This window comes from Callionymus lyra, chromosome 1 (assembly GCF_982586985.1).
Source record: "Callionymus lyra chromosome 1, fCalLyr1.hap1.1, whole genome shotgun sequence".
Lineage (NCBI taxonomy): Eukaryota > Metazoa > Chordata > Actinopteri > Syngnathiformes > Callionymidae > Callionymus > Callionymus lyra.
The window spans coordinates 32,614,572-32,634,331 of NC_141818.1; the positions used below are offsets into that span (position 1 = coordinate 32,614,572).

General features: G+C 48.8%; 4 protein-coding genes across 4 annotated transcripts; 2 read left to right on the forward strand and 2 right to left on the reverse strand.

Moving 5' to 3' along the window:
- Nucleotides 1-253: 253 nt before the first annotated feature.
- LOC148089070 (carbohydrate sulfotransferase 12-like) lies at nt 254-4,258 on the reverse strand. Its single transcript, XM_087802695.1, has 6 exons — nt 4,169-4,258; nt 2,700-3,249; nt 2,494-2,636; nt 1,609-1,737; nt 1,331-1,523; nt 254-877 (listed from the first exon to the last, which is right to left on the reverse strand). The coding sequence occupies exons 2-6, from the start codon at nt 3,156-3,158 to the stop codon at nt 599-601; spliced, it is 1,203 nt and encodes a 400-aa protein (XP_087658821.1). The 5' UTR covers nt 3,159-3,249; nt 4,169-4,258; the 3' UTR covers nt 254-598.
- Nucleotides 4,259-8,400: 4,142 nt separating this feature from the next.
- On the reverse strand, nt 8,401-13,167 carry eif3ba (eukaryotic translation initiation factor 3, subunit Ba). Its single transcript, XM_087802718.1, has 19 exons — nt 12,972-13,167; nt 12,006-12,198; nt 11,821-11,940; nt 11,696-11,753; nt 11,484-11,612; nt 11,262-11,419; nt 11,059-11,190; nt 10,924-10,990; nt 10,814-10,860; nt 10,522-10,732; nt 10,260-10,332; nt 10,032-10,154; nt 9,890-9,968; nt 9,683-9,821; nt 9,493-9,618; nt 9,333-9,410; nt 9,136-9,244; nt 8,961-9,073; nt 8,401-8,837 (listed from the first exon to the last, which is right to left on the reverse strand). Exons 1-18 carry the CDS (start codon nt 13,069-13,071, stop codon nt 8,973-8,975), a joined length of 2,043 nt encoding a protein of 680 aa, XP_087658844.1. The 5' UTR covers nt 13,072-13,167; the 3' UTR covers nt 8,401-8,837; nt 8,961-8,972.
- Nucleotides 13,168-13,264: 97 nt separating this feature from the next.
- brat1 (BRCA1 associated ATM activator 1) lies at nt 13,265-17,929 on the forward strand. The gene is made up of 12 exons (XM_087802707.1): nt 13,265-13,575; nt 13,713-13,861; nt 13,921-14,065; nt 14,126-14,498; nt 15,055-15,168; nt 15,273-15,355; nt 15,484-15,587; nt 15,649-15,826; nt 15,889-15,965; nt 16,044-16,119; nt 16,176-16,387; nt 17,191-17,929. Exons 1-12 carry the CDS (start codon nt 13,449-13,451, stop codon nt 17,878-17,880), a joined length of 2,328 nt encoding a protein of 775 aa, XP_087658833.1. The 5' UTR covers nt 13,265-13,448; the 3' UTR covers nt 17,881-17,929.
- A 236-nt stretch (nt 17,930-18,165) lies between these two features.
- On the forward strand, nt 18,166-19,718 carry LOC148089073 (GRB2-related adapter protein-like). Its single transcript, XM_087802740.1, has 5 exons — nt 18,166-18,243; nt 18,326-18,417; nt 18,702-18,821; nt 19,143-19,431; nt 19,500-19,718. Exons 1-5 carry the CDS (start codon nt 18,166-18,168, stop codon nt 19,674-19,676), a joined length of 756 nt encoding a protein of 251 aa, XP_087658866.1. The 3' UTR covers nt 19,677-19,718.
- Nucleotides 19,719-19,760: the final 42 nt, after the last annotated feature.

The window sequence follows — 19,760 nt, forward strand, 5'->3', positions numbered from 1 at the left end:
AAAGTGTTGGAAGTTCTCATTGTGATCCTCGCGTGCGCTCGCCAGACTGATGGCTTAATGACGTCACCGACGTCAGTAAAGTTACGTTTCAACGTTACTGTGAAGGAAAGTGTCATTTTATCATTATTATATCTGGTGATCCTCTGAAAATAAATCTCACCTTTATTTACTTCTTACTTCTGTAGTTTCTCAACACTTCAGTGCAGCGTTCTGTTCCAAAGCAGGGGCACTTGATTTGTACACCACAGCTCCATCTGTCATTCAGCTTTTATTTTCTTAACGAAAAGTACAGCAGTTCTGACTCGTGCACAAGTGTCCACTGCGGTTGAAGGTGATATCTCGGGGCGTAATAGTCGACTGACCTGGACCAGAATCATCAGTAGCCACTGGTTTATTTATCAAACAACAGTTGGTTCTGGAGTGAGGGGACACACCAACACAAGCTCATAAATAAACTTTAAATACACATCCAGCACCAAAAAAAAGCACTTGACAACTGGACAGTCCAGTTCAACTCGGTCATATCGGAAGAAAATCTCCGACCCACGACCCGGAGCCTCAGGCACTTTAGGCATCGGTCACCGATTCCACAATCTCCTCACGTGTCCTGATGAAGGGCCCCGGTCGGTTCCGGGTACCCGAACAGTTGGAAGTCGGGTCGGTACAGCTCGTACAGGTCCCGCTTCATGCTCAGCGGGATCTGATCGAACCAGTCTCTCTCCCAACTGGCGGCGGTCCGGTTCCTGGCGCCGGACGGGAAGTGTATCAGCTGATCCACGTGCAGCAGCTTCAGCAGCTGCTCGGAGTCCGACTCAAGGTTTTCCAACTGACCGATGAAGTCATACTGGACCTGGCAGGGGTGGCAGAGCCGGTACACCTGCAGCATGCAAGCACACACGTCAATGTGCGTCTGTCTTGAGTGAATGTGCATCTAAGACAGTGTGTGTTTGAACTTCATTTGTTGGTTCATCACGCACTAGGCGTAAGTTGTGTGTTTTTTCAGGTAAAATGTTTTGTTGTTTAGTGTGTGTTCAGCCGTTTAGAGTGTCCATTTCTGTGTAAATAAATCAGTCTAGATATTTTTATGTGTTGGATTGTATATCGATGTGCAGTAATGGGATCTTCTATGACACACTGTGTGTACTCTGTGTAGTTGCCAAATGTGTGACTGATCCCTTGTGTACATATGTGTGTATTTGTGTTTGTCTAGATAAAGAGTCTATGTATGCATGCGCAAATCAGTCTTAAGTCAGTTTGTGTGGTAGAATGCTTAACAAAGGGCCAGAAAACAAATCCCGTGTGCACTCAAATGTGTGCGTTCGTCTCTCACCTGCTGCCAGTGCTCGTTGAAAACGTTGGTTCTGTCCAGTTCTGGATCCAACAGGTACGAGATGAACTGCTGAAACGTCGGTTTGATTCCTGCGGTGAACGCCTCGGCCGCCGTCTCCGGAACGCTTCCCGACAGGTTGGCGTATCGACGCAGTATCACGGAGCCGAAGTGTCGGTAGAAGTACTCGTTGGGTCTGCAGGGAAAAGGTGAGATTCATCAGCTCAGTGGCGACCCCTGCTGGTGTATAAAAAAAAAACGTTATGTTGAGTTACGCTCACCTCTCAAACTTGTTCCTGAAAGCAGAGATGAGGCGCACAAACGGGTCTCTGACGAACAGGAACTTGGTGTAATGCTTGAGTTTTAGCGCCATCATGTGGCGGGACAGAGCTCCATAGTGGGAGAAGAACCTGCAACACGGGGAAAGTCATTGCTGCTGAACTACTGCAAGTTTCATTGACCCCAATTTAAGTAATTTGTGTATTTTTGTTGGGAAGAGGAACAGATCATTACATTTGGTTGCGTTAGGAACCATCACATGGATCCAAAAATCATTTTAAGATCTCTCGCGCTGGACTGCATATCGAGCACTTACGCGTTAACTAAGGTAGTCCAGGATCTCTACCGCCACCTGCTGTCCATTCGAGAGCATTGCTTTAAAACGCTCAAAAAGTTGAATGTTATAAGAATCAGAAAAATGTATTAGTGTAGTATTACGTTTTCATCAGGTAGTTATTTCTCTCTGCCAGAAAAAGTTTTTTTTGGCAGAAGTGTGTGTGTGTGTGCGTGTGCGTGTGCGTGTGTGGAGCTGAGCAGAGAGAGTTCACAGTCCGTCGTCAACATTCCCGAGAGGAAAAGAAAGATCCTCCTGTGCTGCAGTGTACATTCATCTGCTCCGTAAACACACGCGACCAGGTCCAGAACTCTCATAACTGAAGAGGCGCCGACCTTTATATGTGGTCGACCCCGTTTGTCGATGGGGATTCTGGCGCTCGGCCAACAGACAACTAACTGGAATATGGGGGGACAAACAGGGGTGAGATTTCTACTTCTTTGACAAAGTTTTACGACGATGTGGCGTCACAAGTAGGATGACGCACATGAAAAAAGGCAGGACACCACGGCAGGCTCACACCCTACAAGAGCTTTGCTAGCAAGAGTCATACTTGGAAAAGGTGAAGTATAGCGAGGAGTTGTGGACCAGGTCCGGAGGAATGGCTTCAGGATCAGTGTAGGGCTTCCCTGTGGACGACGAGACCAGAGACTGGGACAGAACCACCATCACCCTCTTCCAGTTGGTGCAGGCCACCTTGACACATGGGAGAGGACAGTTGAGGTGACGGGACAGATGACCAGTGAGAGTCAGTAGTACCTTGGGAACGTAGCAGTAGATGATCTGGTGCTTGTCATCCACTATCAAGTGGTCCAATTCTCTCAGCGGGATCTGGTCCAGGTCCCGGGTCCTGCCTGGGAAGTCTGGGTAATTCTTTCCAGAACACATGTCTTGGACTCTCTGCTTCCGGCCCTTCTGCTCCCGACTCTCCACAGAAGGGCGAGTCTTCTTCTGTCCCAGCACCCTGAACACATCCCGCCACAGACCGCTCGCCTCCGACCCGTCACGGTGAGAGGACGTGTTGGTTCTGAGGGTGGGGCTGGAGGACGTGGTTCTCCAGGTTGACCTGGAGGGGGTGGTGGAGTGCAGACATCGGTCTTGTTTGAGGTCCTGCAGCGGATAGAGCGCGAAGCCCCCGACGTCGTCCCAGTACACGATGATCATCAGGATCATCAGCAGAGAGCCCACTGCGAACGCCACGCGCAGCCTCGTCGCCATGGTGACCAGCAGCAGCAGAGGAGGATGTCTATCGGACCTCCATGGCAGCGGTTGATTACGGAAGACGACGTTTCCTGTTCAACAGCGGCAGCTGACAAAACAGGAAGTGCAGTGAAGAAATTAAGAAGTCACAGATTTCAGTCCCGAGATTAGTCCAGATCTCGACAAGGTTCGATCTAAACAAACAACCAAAACAAAAAACATGAACATGTGTACAAACACGAGACAACATACAATCTCACGTAGTTGTTAAACACAAGTTGTTGTCAACACACAAAAGTTTTGTAGCTTAACTAAACATTAAACATGCACACCGACTCAACACACACACACAAGTAACATTCACACACACAGCTCTTTTGGCAGAGACACATAGTTCTGGTCCATTCGTCACCGAGACGTGAACAAACATCTTCACGTTTGACAGAAATCACCGAAACACCCTGCTGCTCTCAAATTCCGTTGTGTAGTAATTGTGTTTCCTTCAGAGTATGACCTCAATGTTCTTCCTAGTGCATTCCAATGAGTCGAAAGCACAAATAAACCAAGATTGTTGGGGATGGAAGAACACCTGGTGGAACATTAAAGAGACAAGATCTCACACAACTGAACCTTTCAGTGCAACATTCATGGAGGAGAGACACCCGCAGAAGGTGTTTATTTTCCACGCTGCTCTTCGGAAACGCATCTGAAGTTAAATGAAAATAAAGAGCTGACTGTTGGTCTCACGGTGCGTTTACGTACCCCCGGCCATCCTTCCAGCGCCACCGCGAGGCGGGGCTTCAAACACCCGCTATGTATTTATTTAAAAAAAAAAAACATTTCATTTGGGTCAGCGGTTTCACTCGCACGAACACAGTGTCCAGCATCCGAACACAGCAGGTTCCGAAGCTTCATCCGCTTGTGTTCCATTCACGCCCTTCACTCCCACAGCATCCCCGACACAATGAAGCCGCGCGGGACTAACGGGCGAGAAGAGCCGGGTTCAAAAACTCGTGGGTCCAACTCACCCGCCGCATCCTCAGCTCCAGTGTCGTTCTCCGTTCCTCCGGCGTCGACCCGCTGACCAGACCAGGAGCAGCTGCAGCGGTCTGGGCAGCACAGACACACACACGCGGACATCTCGCGAGACTTGGGAACAAGACACCCACGCGCCCAATATAGACCGTAAGGCGGGCGGGGGGCCCACCCAAATGTATCGGTTAACACAGATGCGGAGTCATGTATAAAATAAATAAATAAAGGACTTCAAGTGCATCTGTGAGAATCAGAAGTGTCATAATTTGAAAAATGAAAGTGGGAATAAAAACCAAATGTTGGAATATAAATGGATAAATCAGACCATTGCTGGAAAAAAATAAAATGGAGATTAGACACTCAACTGGTCGGTCTGGAAACAAATTTTTCAGACACTTAACCGTACTGCGATCTATATTTATTGGTTCGACACCATAAACAAATATCCTTTTTAGAAAACTCAAGACCTGATGTTAGATTAAAAATTATTACCCACTATACGTATACGCCGTACTTAATGCTGAAAGATGATCAAAATATAAAGTAGAAATTACTAGCGTCGTCGTAGAGCTTAAACGATTCAATACACATTCACAATCAACATTTCACTCAGACTGATTTACACCGTTTCAACACAAGCTTGGATCAGAATTAGAGAAATGCAACCGGATTATTTTAACATCTGGTCGTCTGCCTTTTCACACCTTGGGTTGTGAAGCGAAGCGGGACACACAAGGAGGGCTGGAAGACCAAGGCATCCATCCACACAAGAGGGAAGCTATACTGCAGGTGATCAAGACATGGACAACTTGAAAGAACCATTTGCCCAGGAAGAGACGACCCCCCCGGACGGGGAAATTTCCCTTAAATATAACAATGTTTCTAAAGTTCGAGACGGTCTCTCTCAGAGCCATCGACCTGAAGAGCTGCCGGCAGAGAACGCTTCCGATCGATCATAAAGCTTGCATTTTGTTTGACTTGAAGCGGCAAATAAACGACCCGTGACATTAAGACCAGGAAGTGACGTCGTGTTGGAGCGACGGAACGGACTCTAGTTTTGACCATTTAACTGAATACGTCACAGCTCCACACAGATGTCCAAGAATGAATTTAACAGTTCAGGTATCGCTTTCTGGATTTATTAACAGACAATTTCATTTCCAGACCAAAAGAGACAAACCAAATTACGACAAGTCAGATGTAGCAGCCTCCTGTGGCCAATATCTTGGATACGCCCTTCTCTGGGCTAGTTGGACTCCTCTGGGTCTGGCATCTTTTTTCAAAAGGGAACTCTGGTGCAGTGGCTTAGCTATATTCCACATGTTAACCTTAGTCTGAAGAACGCTGGACGGCTGCTGCGGCCTGGAGGGGGAGCTGGGAATCTGTGGTTTAGCAACGTTCCACATGTTAACCTTGGTCTGTAGAACAGCGGACTGCTGGGGCTTGGACGGGTAACTGGACGCTGGTTGCTGGGGCTTGGACGGGTAGCTGGACGCTGGCTGCTGGGGCTTGGACGGGTAGCTGGACGCTGGCTGCTGGGGCTTGGAGGGGAATTTGGGAATCTGTGGTTTAGCAACGTTCCACATGTTAACCTTGGTCTGTAGAACGGCTGGCTGTTTGGGCTTGGACGGGTAGCTGGACGGCTGCTGCGGCTTGGACGGGTAGCTGGACGGCAGCTGCGGCTTGGACGGGTAGCTGGACGGCAGCTGCGGCTTGGACGGGTAGCTGGATGGCAGCTGCGGCCTGGACGGCTGCTGAGGCTTGGCCGGGTTGCTGGACGGCAGCTGCGGCTTGGACGGGTAGCTGGACGGCAGCTGCGGCTTGGACGGGTAGCTGGACGGCAGCTGCGGCTTGGACGGGTAGCTGGACGGCAGCTGCGGCTTGGACGGGTAGCTGGACGGCAGCTGCGGCTTGGACGGGTAGCTGGACGGCAGCTGCGGCTTGGACGGGTAGCTGGACGGCAGCTGCGGCTTGGACGGGTAGCTGGACGGCTGCTGAGGCTTGGCCGGGTAGCTGGACGGCTGCTGAGGCTTGGCCGGGTAGCTGGACGGCTGCTGAGGCTTGGCCGGGTAGCTGGACGGCTGCTGAGGCTTGGCCGGGTAGCTGGACGGCTGCTGAGGCTTGGCCGGGTAGCTGGACGGCTGCTGAGGCTTGGACGGGTAGCTGGACGGCTGCTGAGGCTTGGACGGGTAGCTGGACGGCAGCTGCGGCTTGGGCGGGAAGCTGGGATTTTGTGGTTTAGCAACGTTCCAGATGTTAACCTTGGTCTGTAGAACGGATGGCTGTTGGGGCTTGTGGGAGAATATCTCGATTGGCTGACTTGAAACCACTTTAGAGGTTCTTAGGTTTGCAACGCCATAAGCATTGGCCTGGAGGACACCTTCATTATCCCTGTCCCGCAGCTGCGGAGAAGCGGGCCTGAGCCTCTGTTGCCGGTACACTGGGATCCTCTCGGGCCTTGAAGCAACGACTGCTGCTTGTGGATCAGCTGAAAGAGTAGACGGCTCAAACAAGTCTCTCTGTTGAGGTGCCCTCTCTTGGCTGTAGGGAGGGAACCCAGATTCTTGGGTTCTCAGGAAGTCCTCAGCCAAACTAAAGTGAGGCATGACCCCACCAGGACCTCGGAAACTAAGTCCTGACAACAAAAAAAAAGACATTAATACAATTCACAAATCCATGGACGGCAGCACTCACCTTCCACATGGAGACAGAAGACCATCAGTGAGAGCAAGACCTCCCTGAAAGAAAAAGTTAATGAAGGTTTACTCTGGATTAGACTATCTAAACGTTCGATGGACTCACCTCAAACAACTGCGAGGCACCATGACTGATTCCCACATCAGCGCCAACTTCACTGAGTGTCTCACATCGGCTCACGCTCCTCCTTTTAACTGACTCAGGTGCAACCGACCCCTTCGCAGGTGCACGTAATCGTCTTAATTTCCCATTTATTTTACATTCACGCCCAAGATGATGACATCATCAGATCAGCCGTCAGCTCCTCCCTCTTTAATGAAGACATCAAATTGTTTGAATTGCCAAAGTAGCTCACAGGCACTTCCAATGTTAAATGACTCGGAGAGCAAGACCAAACAGGGTTTATCGTTCGAAATGTCGCCTCCTCCATTGTTGAAGTTTGACGCCAGCCCTCTGAGGTCTATGAAAACAAACATTGGTGTGTATTTAATTTAAATATTGCATGGCATTTTTGTGTCTGTGGGATACTCACTTACTTGAAATAATCTCACAAATACAATAATTGAAATAGTAAATGTCCAACAATGTTGTGAAAGTGACTGAAATTTACATCCATTTTGCAATACTTTCCAACGCAAGTCACTTGAAATGTACACACCACAGTAAGAATGCAACAATTTTTTATAACTATCAGTAATTCAAAGTGATTGTTCACTAAACTAATGATTTTCTACTCACCCTCATGTGAGTAATCTGTTCATTTTTGGAGTTGTAGAAGCAAAATGTATGTTCATTTAAATGTAGTGGCTTCGTCCAAAAAGACAAAAACATTCATATACTTCCATACTGCTCGTCTGTAACGTCCCTCTTGGATTGAGCCTAAAATAGACTTTTTTTCAGAAAAATTCCTCATGTTTGCTTCAAAACAAGATGGAATTTGGATGTTTAAGTGTCTTTTTGGAAGAAGACTACTGAGCTCCCGTTTCTTCTTTAAAATAAAATGTAGACTTTTACTCTGAAATATTCCCAAACCCTTAGTCGACACAAGGGTGATTAGGAATTTAGTTTTGGGTGAACTATCACTTGACCATTTTGTTTGATTATAATTAGCAGGCAAGGAAAAACGAATGAAATATTTCATTTGTAAAGTCAAATGGGTATTTTGTGGCTCCCAGTGTTTTATTTACTGTAGGAAACAGGCCTGACTAGTAAAGGTTTGAGAGCCTTGTTCTAAATGTTACAAATGAATATGAAAACATTGTGAAAATGATTATCCATTTAACGGCATGTGTTCAGAGAAAAACAATAGTACTTCTGAGCGAAGATGCTTTGAAAATGAAATGAGTTTAACTTTGTATTCCTGAACTTCATGTTGCAATCATTAAAGATCCATTTTAAAATGTTAAAAGTCTGACTCAATGAAAAAAAAACATGGATGAAAACTGTAATGAAAAAGAAGCTGGACAGTTTTACGACACCAACGACATCAGAACAAGTATCTTTAGACATCACAGAAACAACAAACTGGTGAGATTGAGTTAATATTTATTATTCCCGCTGCGCGACCCCTCGCTGTGTGAAGGCGGAGTCTGAAAGGAGGAGGATACAGGCCACTGTAGCGCCACATCAGCACCAACACAGCTACTTGTTTAGGAACGGCCCTTCGGCCTGTGGTTGCTTCGTCCCTCAGTGTTAGCATAGCGAAGGGAACAGAGTTCTCAGAGCCTAGAATAAAGAGACAGACTGCGAAGGTCCAGGGGGGAGGTTTTGGGAGATTTAAAAAAGAAAAAAAAAAGGAGGACACTGGTTGCTCTCTTGATGCGAGTGTTGATCCGCAAAGGCGGTGCTCTGATGAGGAGGCGAACGTCGAGACTCGAAGAGCACCTCAAGGTTCACGGTGTGGTCGTCGTCCTGCTCCGATCAATGACTGATCTTCTCGCCTCCTCCCACACAAAAACGGTTGGACTGCAAGACAAACGGACGTTAGAGCACGACCGTGAGACGAAAAGGCGCCTTTGTGGAGGGAAGTGGGACAGGAACGGGTCTGAAGATCAGGGGGGCCAAGAGAAATCATGTCACCGGACTCACCTGCGTAGCGGACTAGAGATCTCCGAGGGGAATGATTTCTTCGTTGATAAAAAATTCGATCGTCTCCTCCTCCCAGTCTTCCACGTTGCTGTCCAGCTCGTCGGTGTCCACCCCTAGAGAACAGAGAACGTCAATGAGCGTCCCTCGAGTTATGAGAACTGACAAAGGGTCTCACCTCCTCTGAGCTCCAGTCGAACTTCCTTCTTGTCGTGGTAGTTCTGCATGGCCTGCTCCCTGTAGCGGCGGTACTCCTCCATCATGGTTCTGCGCTTGTCCACCAGCTCCTGCTCACGAAAAACACGATTAACTATGATGTTCTCTACCGTAAGATAACTGAGGTCTAATAATCAGGGTTGAGCAGAGGGGTCTGACCTTGGAAGCCTTGGACTGGCTTAGTCGATCCTTCTGCTCAAAGATCTTGGAGTACTTCTTCAGGTCCTTCTTGATCGTCTAGAGGAAGTCAAATGTTTACAGTGAGACCAGTGTTTGTTTTATTTTCAAAGAAACACTCAAAGAAACTTTAGGGTGTCACCTTGATCTGGTCCATGCTCAGCAGGCTCGGGGGTCTGGGTCTCCAGAGTAACTGGCAGAACCGGTCCTTGTTGTTCTTCTGCAGCAGGCGACCCTGGAAGGTCCAAAGCCAGTAGGCGTTGTCCACCTGGACAAGAGAACGGTCAATACGCAGAAAATTAACAGCTGAGGAAGAGGGAACCGTGCAGTACCTTGTGGCTCCACCAGGAGACCGAGGTGACCACGTAGCGCCCGGTAGGGTCCCACTCCACATCAGACGCCATGTAGTGCTCTGCGATGTTCATCATAGTGCAGTCTGACGTGTCCACGAATGCCAGAGCTCCGTTCATGCTGAGGGGAATTAAATCACAGGTCAGGTGACTCAGGTCAGGACACAAGTACTGAACCTCGGGACTGACCTCCTGAGTCCGGCCAGCACCATGAACTGACCCTGGGGGCTCCAGAAGATGCTGTTGGCCTGCTGCTTGTCGAACATCTCTGTTAGAAGTCACAGAAGGTTAAATGGTTGTCACTGGAATCACAGACGTCGCCAACACTCACTTATGAACTCGATCTTGCCGTTGTTCCTGACGTGATAGAAGGAGGCACAGATCCTCGGAGCTTCTCCGTGCAGAACCGCAAACTTGCTGCCGTTTGGCTCCCACGCAAATGCAATGATGCTTTCTGTAAGACCAGTGAGAAGCCATTAGATCCTCTTGGACTCGAGCAGGAGAAAGACTTGGAGCTGCAGACTTTTATGGTCCCAAAACAAGACGAGGAGGAACTCACCCTTCATCTCCACAACATCCACGGGAACCTGCTTCTCCCTCATGCGGAAGATTTCAAAGTTGGTGACGACGCCCTGGAGGAGGCGACAAAGGAGGTTGTTTGAGACGACGGAAATGATCAAAATACTGTCCCAGCCTTGTAAACCCAACATATGATTTTCTGTGCCGTCAGTAAAGACTTAAAGGATGAAAGAGGATGATACAGAGAAAGAACCAAACACACAGGCAGCCACTTATGTCCCGGTCCATGCGGATCTGCTCACCTGCGTTCCTTTTGGGGTCCGGTCCACCTTCACACACAGGTAGTCTCCATTCCTCTGCCAGTGAAGCTTGCAGTCCACCACGTTGAAGAGATTACGGACCCTGATCTCTTGGCGGGAAGGCAGCTGCATCAGAGTCACTCGGGCAGGAATGTCTTTGTCCTCGGGAACCCAGAAGGCAAGAACGTTGTCTCCGGGGGACCAGGAGAAATCCCTGCATGGGAAAAAAAATGGGGCTTAGAGTCAAACAGTACTGATGCTTCTCTCAGACTGAATAAGGTAAAGGAGGTCTCACTTGATGCCGCTGATCTTCAGACTCTTTTTGTCCAGCAAGCCCATTGACTGAAAGAAAAAAACAGCTTCAACCTCTGCTCAGGGAACAACAATCCTGTCCCTTTCACTCACCGGGGTCTCATAGATGCTCAGTGTGTCCAGAGTCATCCTGGCAAAGAACTTCCCGTCGCTGCTCCACCTAGAAACGGAGCTGCATTACAAGATGCTCGAGACTTTAAAGGAGGGAGAAGCGGAGCAGTGTCTCACTTGAAAATGGGCCAGTGTGCCGAGCTCTCGCAGTGGAAGCCTCTCTTCTTCTGGCCGGTCAGGATGTCCCAGATGATGATGGCCTGTGGGTCTTCTTTGGTGTCCATCAGAGGGCTGAATGTGACCACGTACCTAAAAGAACACAAGCCTTTATATCAAGGCTGAAGGGGCAGTTTGGTGGGGTTCTGGTCGGAGAATCTTACTTCTCACACGGAGAGAAGTCAATGAGTGACACTCCTGAATGGCTGAACCTCTGGATCTGCTTGAACTTTTCTCCTCCCCAGAGTGCAATGCCCCGCTGGTGAAAGGTGGCAAGGTAGGTTCCTTTAGGAGACCAGCGGACGTATGTCTCCGTCCAGCGCTGAAGAAAGAAGCCGATGTCAGTACGAGGCGGCCTCGGGGCAGTACAGATTAAAAGTACCCACCGCTCTTTCCTCCGATACAATCGGTTCCTTGGCGTCATTGGCGAAAATGGCGGTCCGTTCACCGGCTTCATAGATGACGCTGTACTGGTCGCGACAGTCCTGGTCCTCGATCCAGTGACGCATGTTCCCCTAAACAGAAGAAACCTGTGTTATGACCTCATCAGAACACAATGTTTCCATCTCAAACCGAATGTGGTTCTGAAAATACTTACAAAGTCTTTGAATGGCTGCTTCTCTGGAGTCTCCCACTCATCGTTGATGGTCATGTACCTGTTGGCATCACACATATGAACTTGTTGCCCAGAGACACAAAAGGCCGCCGGCCTCTACGACTCACTTGTCGAAGTCTGTGAAGAGGTTGACCCTGAACGTGTGCTGCTTGTCCAGTTTGTGTCCGTCCGCGTGCTTCACTGCCTCCAGCGCCTGCAATGGCGAGGCATACTCCAAAAAGATGTACCTGAGAGAAGAAGTGCAAATTTGACACCAACTCAGAATAAAACTTGGGGGGCACTAATGGGGTACCCTTTGGTGGTGCCCTCTGTGTCTGGGTAGAACTCCGTGGTGATCTTGCCAAACTTGGAGAAGATCTTGTGGATAACATTTTTCAGTTTTTCCAAACGCTCCGGACCCACTTGTGGAACGTTATCTATAACCACAACTGAGTCAATGCCGTCTGCCTCCTGTGGCCTTTCCTTGAGGAGGTTCCCCAAGAGCTCTGAGGGAACAAAGTTGGATTTTTAAAAACAGGGCTAAGAATCGGTTGAATTGCATTGAAATAATCTGTTCCCATTAAATCACGCAGTCATTTTTTTAAGGAATGAAAAAAAAATTGAGGCACTTTTAAGGGGGAAAAAAAAGCTCAACACAAATAACCGTCTACTCAAAATGGTTGAACATGAGTTACACTCATTGTTATTGAAAACATAAACAACGATGTATGAAAAATTAATTGTCACTGACATACACAAGCTACTGCGTATTAACAGAATTGAATCTAGCGACATTATCTCTCATATCTTGTTGCAGCAGCTTCACACTTGCTTGTAGTAACTATTCATATCTGACGTTGTGCTACACTGTAACAAACCTGATGATTTGGTGAAAGACTTCTATTCAAAAAATGTGAGTTGAGCAGAAAAGACAACCCGCTACTCTTTGTTATCAATGTATAACGATCAAGCAGCTGGATATTCAGTGACAGCTGTTTCAATTGAATTTAGAGAACGAGAATTGAACGATTGTTCATTGAAACTTACTAAAGATGACGAGGCCAAACAGCTCTCATGTAACTAGTTTCTTTAACAAAAAAACCCCGAAAATATACAAAATGGAGATGGTTCGACACACTTGACTACCAATAATTAAATTACCAGGAGGAACATGATGACACGTGATCACAAAAATTATGAATACATTCATTTATCTCGAGAACAAAACTGGGCATTAGCTGTAGGCCGCAAAGCCTGGGCTTTTCCTGCCGCCGCGCACCTTCGTCGTCGACATCGTCTACATAGTCCTCCGCGTCGCTGAAGGAGGGCTCCTCCTCGTCGTAATCAAGGTCGTCCATCATGTCCACCGTTTCGTGCATCTAATGGCTGTCCGGGATCGGCTACTCGCTGGCAGAGAGCGGGTAAATCAAGCGGCGGGGAGGGTGGCGGAGCTGGACCTGACCGGCACCATGTGCATCGAGACGAAAATGGACGACGCACCGGAAGCGGAAGCTCACGCGAACGTAGGAAGTGAGAAGCTAAAACCGTAGAGTTACAAATCATCAACCGCACTCACACTTCACCCTTTTCAGCTGGAAAGAGTCTTGTAAATCTACACTATACTCCAGGGGAAGTTAAGTGAAGCCGTCAATGTTTCCCGCGAGATGAATTAGCTCCAAAACATTATAAAGTTTTATCGTTTAGATCATCGCTTGTCTGTCGCTTGAGCTGCCATTATATCTGAAGGGCCACAGTGATGGAGCGGGAGTGTGAGCTGCTGCTGCCCGGAGTCTTCGAGGTTCTGGCGGACTCGAGCAAGTCACTGCCCGATGACACAAGCCTGGAGAAGCTGCTGGACTGGTTCTCTGGACTCGGTCAGACCGGTGAGGACTTCTTATATTCATGTCTAAGTTCCTTCATTTGGTGGCCGGAGTCTGTCCCGGGTACTTAGAGGCGAGGGAGACTCTGGACAGCTCTCCAGCCTGTTTGTGACACACGCACTGTGACTGGTCTCCTCCAGGTGGCGCTCTGCTGCAATCGTGTCCTTGTCTGCTCAAGTTCACGTCGTCCGTGACCACCATCCCCACGCTGGACCCCGGCGTCCTCTCCTTCGCTCTCAAACTCACTGGCCTGCTGGCACAGACGGAGGACGGGTTCAAGGTTCTGCAGGTACAACACACCTGGAGTTCTGACTGAGGGGGGGGCGATTCTAACTCTGGATTTTCTAGGAGAGCTCTGCTCTGAGTGTCTTCAGTCTGCAGCACTGGCAGGGAGCCGGACTGTGGGAGGATCCGAGCACCCGGGTCGGCTGGATTGCGGGTCTGAAGAGGATGATGCAGCATCAGAGGGCTCTGGCCTTCTTCGTGGAGTCAGGTAGTAGGTTTGGACTCGATGGCTCCGTCCGTCTCTGACTCCTCCCCTTCCTCTCTCCAGACTTTCTCCCTCACCTCCTCCACCTGCAGACGGACTCCAGTCTCTTTGTGTCGGCAGCGGCCACTCAGACTCTGGCCCACATCCTACTGACCTTCCAGGCGCTCCCTGACCACGGCTGGTCCCAGAACGCCAGTGCAGACTACGCTGCTGTTGCCACGGCGACACTCGAGCACCTAAAGGCATCACTGCTCTTGAAAGACACGAAGCGGACTCTGCAGGGTCTGACGCTGCTGACCCAGCTGCTGGACCGGGCTAGACCTTCGCTGCAGGACCGGCTGCTCCAGACCACGGCGGGACCTCTGGAGACTCTAGCGGCTGCGGGGGACGTACGAGTCTCGCTGGCTGTGATGGACGCCATCATGACCGCACAGAGGTAGACCCAACTTGACCTTAAGAGACCTTTCTGGTCAATTAAAATATATTGCTGCTGAAACAAAATGATCTTCAAACAGTTTATGATATTTCGAAAACATTTTGGAGCCTTTAAAGCTGGATGAGCGTCAGATCAGTCATTATCCGTCATGACACAAACTTAATGTTTGATTCCTTCGTTCTATACTGACAACACAACTAAAAATGTTGGTTCTAATAAATGAAAATAGAAACATTTTTATTATTCAACAGATTTGACTTTAACTGCTACAGAGACACAAATAAGTAAGTAAGTAATAAGCAATTACATTGCAAAACGAATGACAGAACAATCAAAATGTCTTGTTTATGGTTATTTTATCGTCTTAAAATGAAATTCTAATCATTTTCAAAATAACTTTACTTGCGTAAAGTAAAATGTATAATTTCAAAACCACAATGACTTGTTATTTTCTCATAAAAGTAAAACCTTTTAATGAGTATATCAAATAAAAAACGAAATGTTTTATTGTGATATTCTGGTACTGAAGGGAAAATTTAATCTTTTGTTTCACCAGCTCTGCAGATGCTGGTCATCCGATCATCACCCGTCTCCTCTCGTCCACGTTGAGCGTCGAACAACCCGTCGATCTGGTTCATGTTGCAGCTGCTTTCCTCACTAGGGGGCGCCAGTGAGTTCCTCTTCTCTCACCCAATAACTTTTTGTCCTCTTGAGTGAACGTCAGATTAGGCTGCTGTTAAATTAAATTAAATTAAATCCTTGCTTTGTGTGCAGGGACCTTGTCCACAGCTCCCGGGCCGTGAGAGTCCTGCTGTGTCCACTGGACCTGGTGACGGGTCAGACTCTGCTGGACCAAAGTGAGAACTACTACGTTGATATTCTCTTTTTTTTCTACATCAGCCTTGGAAGTTGTTAGCTTAGCATTTAAATCGAAGAAGTGGGGACAGAGATGAGGACTTAAGTCGTTGACAAATGTCTCTCACAGCCGACGGTCTCTTGGCGAGGATGTCGTCGTGTCTGAAGTCCAAACCCTCCTGCGCGTCGGTGACGTGTGTGTGCGTGAGCAACCTCCCTCAGATCGCGTGCCAGGTGACAGAGAAGGTCTAGAATCATTTGGACCGCTGAGATCTGACCTCATGTTGTGTATCAGCCCGCCGACTTCCTGCCGTGCGCTCCCGCCACCGTCATCCTCGCCCTGGTCGCTCTGCTGAGACTCTGCGTCGGTGAAGTTTCCTCCGGCGACAAAGACGCTTTCCGGAATCTGTTGGGCAACACCAGGGTCCAGAAGTGCGCCCTGGAGGCACTGATGCAGCTCAGCGGCGCTCCGGGTGAGTGTTGAAGGCGTTTAGGTCGTGAACCACATCCGTGAAATCCTGACTCTGACTCTCAGGAGCTGCCGAGGTCAAGGTGAACCGAGTTCTTTCGGTTCTGATCCTGTACTTGGACCATCCCGACTCTGACGCCACGGTGAGATCCTGAACACACACACACACACACACACACACACACACAGATGCATTCACACCGGTCTCTGAGGTACCTCAGGTTCTGGACAAGTCCTACAAGTGTCTGGTGGAGTGGATGAGCAGCAGCGAGCCTCTCACCGAAGGTCTCGAAGAAGGTGAGTCACAGAGTCGACACAAGCGTCTGCCGAGTCTTAACCCGACTCCTCGTCAGAACTGACCCGTGTGGTGAGGCGCCGCATGTGCGACCAGCGCTGGGAGGTCCGGGACTCCAGCCTGGAGTTTTTGGGACTGAGAGGACGTCGACTGCAGCTGAGTCTTGCTGGCGTCCTCACGGAGGCGCTAGAGGACCCAGAGAGCTACGTGAGGGCCAGCGCTGTGGCTGCTCTGGCGCTGCAGCAGGGGGCGCTGTCACCGCAGGAACAGGTCAGTATTTAGTTTAGTTAGTAGGAAAATAGAACAGGATTTGGTATAAAGGACGATAAATGACATCAGTATAAATAACTAACTAAATATAAAAGTAAATATGTCACAATAAAGAAAGGTGCTTTTCTGTACATATATACCGGTACATTTATTTATTTATACATTTGGACTTTTATTTATTTTGACATTTAACCATTTATGTATTTCGTTATTTATTCATGTATTTATAAATGTATCTCTATATATGAATCTAGTATCTATGTAGTTGAATATAACATTTCATTTTTTTATTGAAATGTTTTTTTAAAGATTAATACTATCTGTTACGAGGAATAGTTGAATCATTGAAATAATTTCTATATGTTAATTTTACATTTGTTTTTATTGAATAATTTGATAGGAAGAAAATACAAAAATGTGTATATTTAAATATTTGTATTATTGTTTTTAACAATGGATTTAAATTGTTTTTTAAACATAGCATCAAATCGTGTAGCATCCAATAATTAAAGGATATATTTTCTAAATTCAATATTTTTTCAATTTAAAATAAAGGCCTTTTAAATTCATTATAAAAGTGTGACCCCATGACTTTGTACATTGAATGGCAGATCTTTAAAAAAAAGAAAATATTTTCAGAACTAGAATCGAACTTTCAGCCAAAATCTTTGTGACACTTAAATTATCTAATTTTAATACATTTAAAAGGCTATGAAAATATGTCAATAAAAACACTTGAAATGTTTCATTCAATCATTTTCTTATGGCACTGATACACCTTGTCTCGTGTCTTTGACCTCTAGGTGGAGGTCATGACCCAGCTGCTACAGGTTCTGTCTGAGGATTCCGAGGGCTTCCCGAGGCGGGCGGTGCTGCGGTTCTTCATCACCGGGCTCTCCTCTGCTCCCTCGTCCTCCTTACCTCTGCTCGGGTTTGTCCGGAGCGTCTTATTGCTGGGCAGCGCCGACCTGGACTGGGAGGTGAAGGTTCACACGCTGGAGCTGACCGAGCTGCTGCTCGACCGGTTCTTTCCTGGTCCGCACGCACTCCAAGCTTACCCGGCTCCCGGCCTGCAGGAGGCACTGGAGAGCCTGGCGAAGCAGCAGGTCTGGCCGGTGCTGCTGGCCGGGCTGCTGGACTGGGACAGGCCTGTTGCGCTGAAAGCCTGTAGCCTGCTGCTACGACTCAGACAAGCGCTGCGCCCCCTGTTGGCCGGCAGTTCCCCGATTGCCGCGCCGACTTGTGAGCTCCCAGGGGGGGGCTGGGGAAGGGAGGTCCGGGACCTGATGGGGATCGACAGTCTGGACGAGAGTGTGTGTGTAAATGTGTGCGACACATTGCCGGTGCTGGGTCTGGACCAGAGACTGACCCTGCTGACCTTCAGCAGTGACCACGTGCACAACTCTCCGCTCTCGCTGCTGCAGGACATCCTGACCTCTGACCCGGGTCGGCCGGGCACCACCGAAGACCAGGTCATAGTGGACTGCTACTGACTGGTGTGTTTTTCTAAAAAATAAATAAAATGTATTTTTTCAAAACTTTCTACAATTTGTCGAGTCAGCGTGAACGACTCGGGTCCGAGTCCCTTTAAAACTCGCCACACAAGGAGGCGCCGTGCGACGTCTTACTCTCGGACCGACACACTTTCCCTGATTTCCCAGCAGAGAGGTTTAATAAAGTGTTTGGACGCCGGCGAGCGGCGAGTGACGTCACGGTGAGGACGCACACGCCGGAGCTCGTTCACTAATGAGAACACACTCGTCTGTCGGACCAGCAGGATGGAAGCTGTCGCTCTCTTCTCCTTCACCGCCACAGAGCCCGACGAGATCAGCTTCCAGAAAGGTGATGTCATCAAGGTGAGTAACCCACACTGCTCAAGGTGTTTTTGTCTCCGTGTGTTTCTTAATGTGTGTGTGTGTGTGTGTGTGTGTGTGTCAGGTGACAGAAATGGACTCCTGCTGGGCGACAGCAGAACTTCACGGCAGACGGGGCTTCATCCCAGAGAACTTTGTGTCTCTTCTTCCTCACCCGTAATCTCCTTTTTTTTCCCCTTCTTCTAATGTGCGTGTGTTGAAAGGAATAATAGAAGGGAAAATGAAAAGATGACAGTTGGAAAGAAGGATGGAAGTAGAACGGAAGAAGGGGAGGAGGGAAGAAAATGACCTAAAACGTAGAAGAGATACACGAAAGAAAATGGAATTAAAGAGGGATGGAAGTTGAAGTGAGCATACAGCACCTTTAAGAAGTGTGTGTGTTGATTGTGTGTACATGTGTGTGTTGATTGTGTGTGTGTGTGTGTGTGTGTGTGTGGCAGGTGGTTTGCAGGTCCAGTGTCGAGACTGGAGGCCGAGCGTCGCCTTCGCTGGCAGGAGTCCGGAGTGTTTCTTGTGCGCGAGAGTGAGTCAGCGCCCGGAGAGTTCTCCGTCTCCGTCAGGTCAGTGAACGCATCGCACACACTTGACAGAGTGTGTGATTGACAGGTCGTGTGTGTGATGGTGCTCCGTCGGCGGCTCGTTAATCAGGTCGTTACATAATTTCCTCTCAGCGTAATGAAAGTCGGCTTACGTAAGTGATTGTGCGAATAGCATGAGCATCTGCCCCGATGATGAACAGGAAGTGACGTACATTAGAGGAAGTGGCTCAGGGTCTTGACCTGGATCCTGGCCTAGGCCTGGTTTGGAATACTACAGTCCAGAGTTACCCTGGCTAGCTTGGATTTAACTGTTTGACCGGCCACTTCCTTTCTTGATCTCAGCTACGGCGACAGGGTGGAACACTTCCGCGTCCTGGAGGGCGGGGGCCAGTACTGCATCTGGGAGGAGACCTTCAGCTCACTGAACCGCCTGGTGGACTTCTACCGCCATCACAGCATCGGCTTGGACTGTCCGGTCTTCCTCAGGGACCTGCTGCCGGAAACCTCCTCGCCCGGTCAGAACCCGTACCCCAACCCCTACTACATCGGCAGCTCGCAGGAGTCGCTAGCCGCGGCCCGCCTCAGCTCCCCTCGCCAGAGGAGCTCCGCCCCCCAGAGACGCCCCCTGAAGGTTCAAATCCCACTTCATAGTTGGTAGACAGAAGAGCTTGGAAAAATAAAAACTGTGTCTTTCCTCAGAAACTGGGCCGGGCTCAGGCCCTCCTGGACTTCACCCCCTCTAACCCAGCCCACCTTCACTTCCTGCGCGGTGACATCATCGAGCTGCTGGACTGCTCCGGCGCCGCCTGGAGGGGGCGCTGTCACGGCAGGGTCGGGATTTTTCCTCCAGAATACGTTCAGCAGCTTCACCAGTGACGTGAGTCGTGTGACGTCACCTCCTACCATTTGTGATGACATCATATGTACCCGATAGAACCCGCCCAGAAGAATCCAAAACCC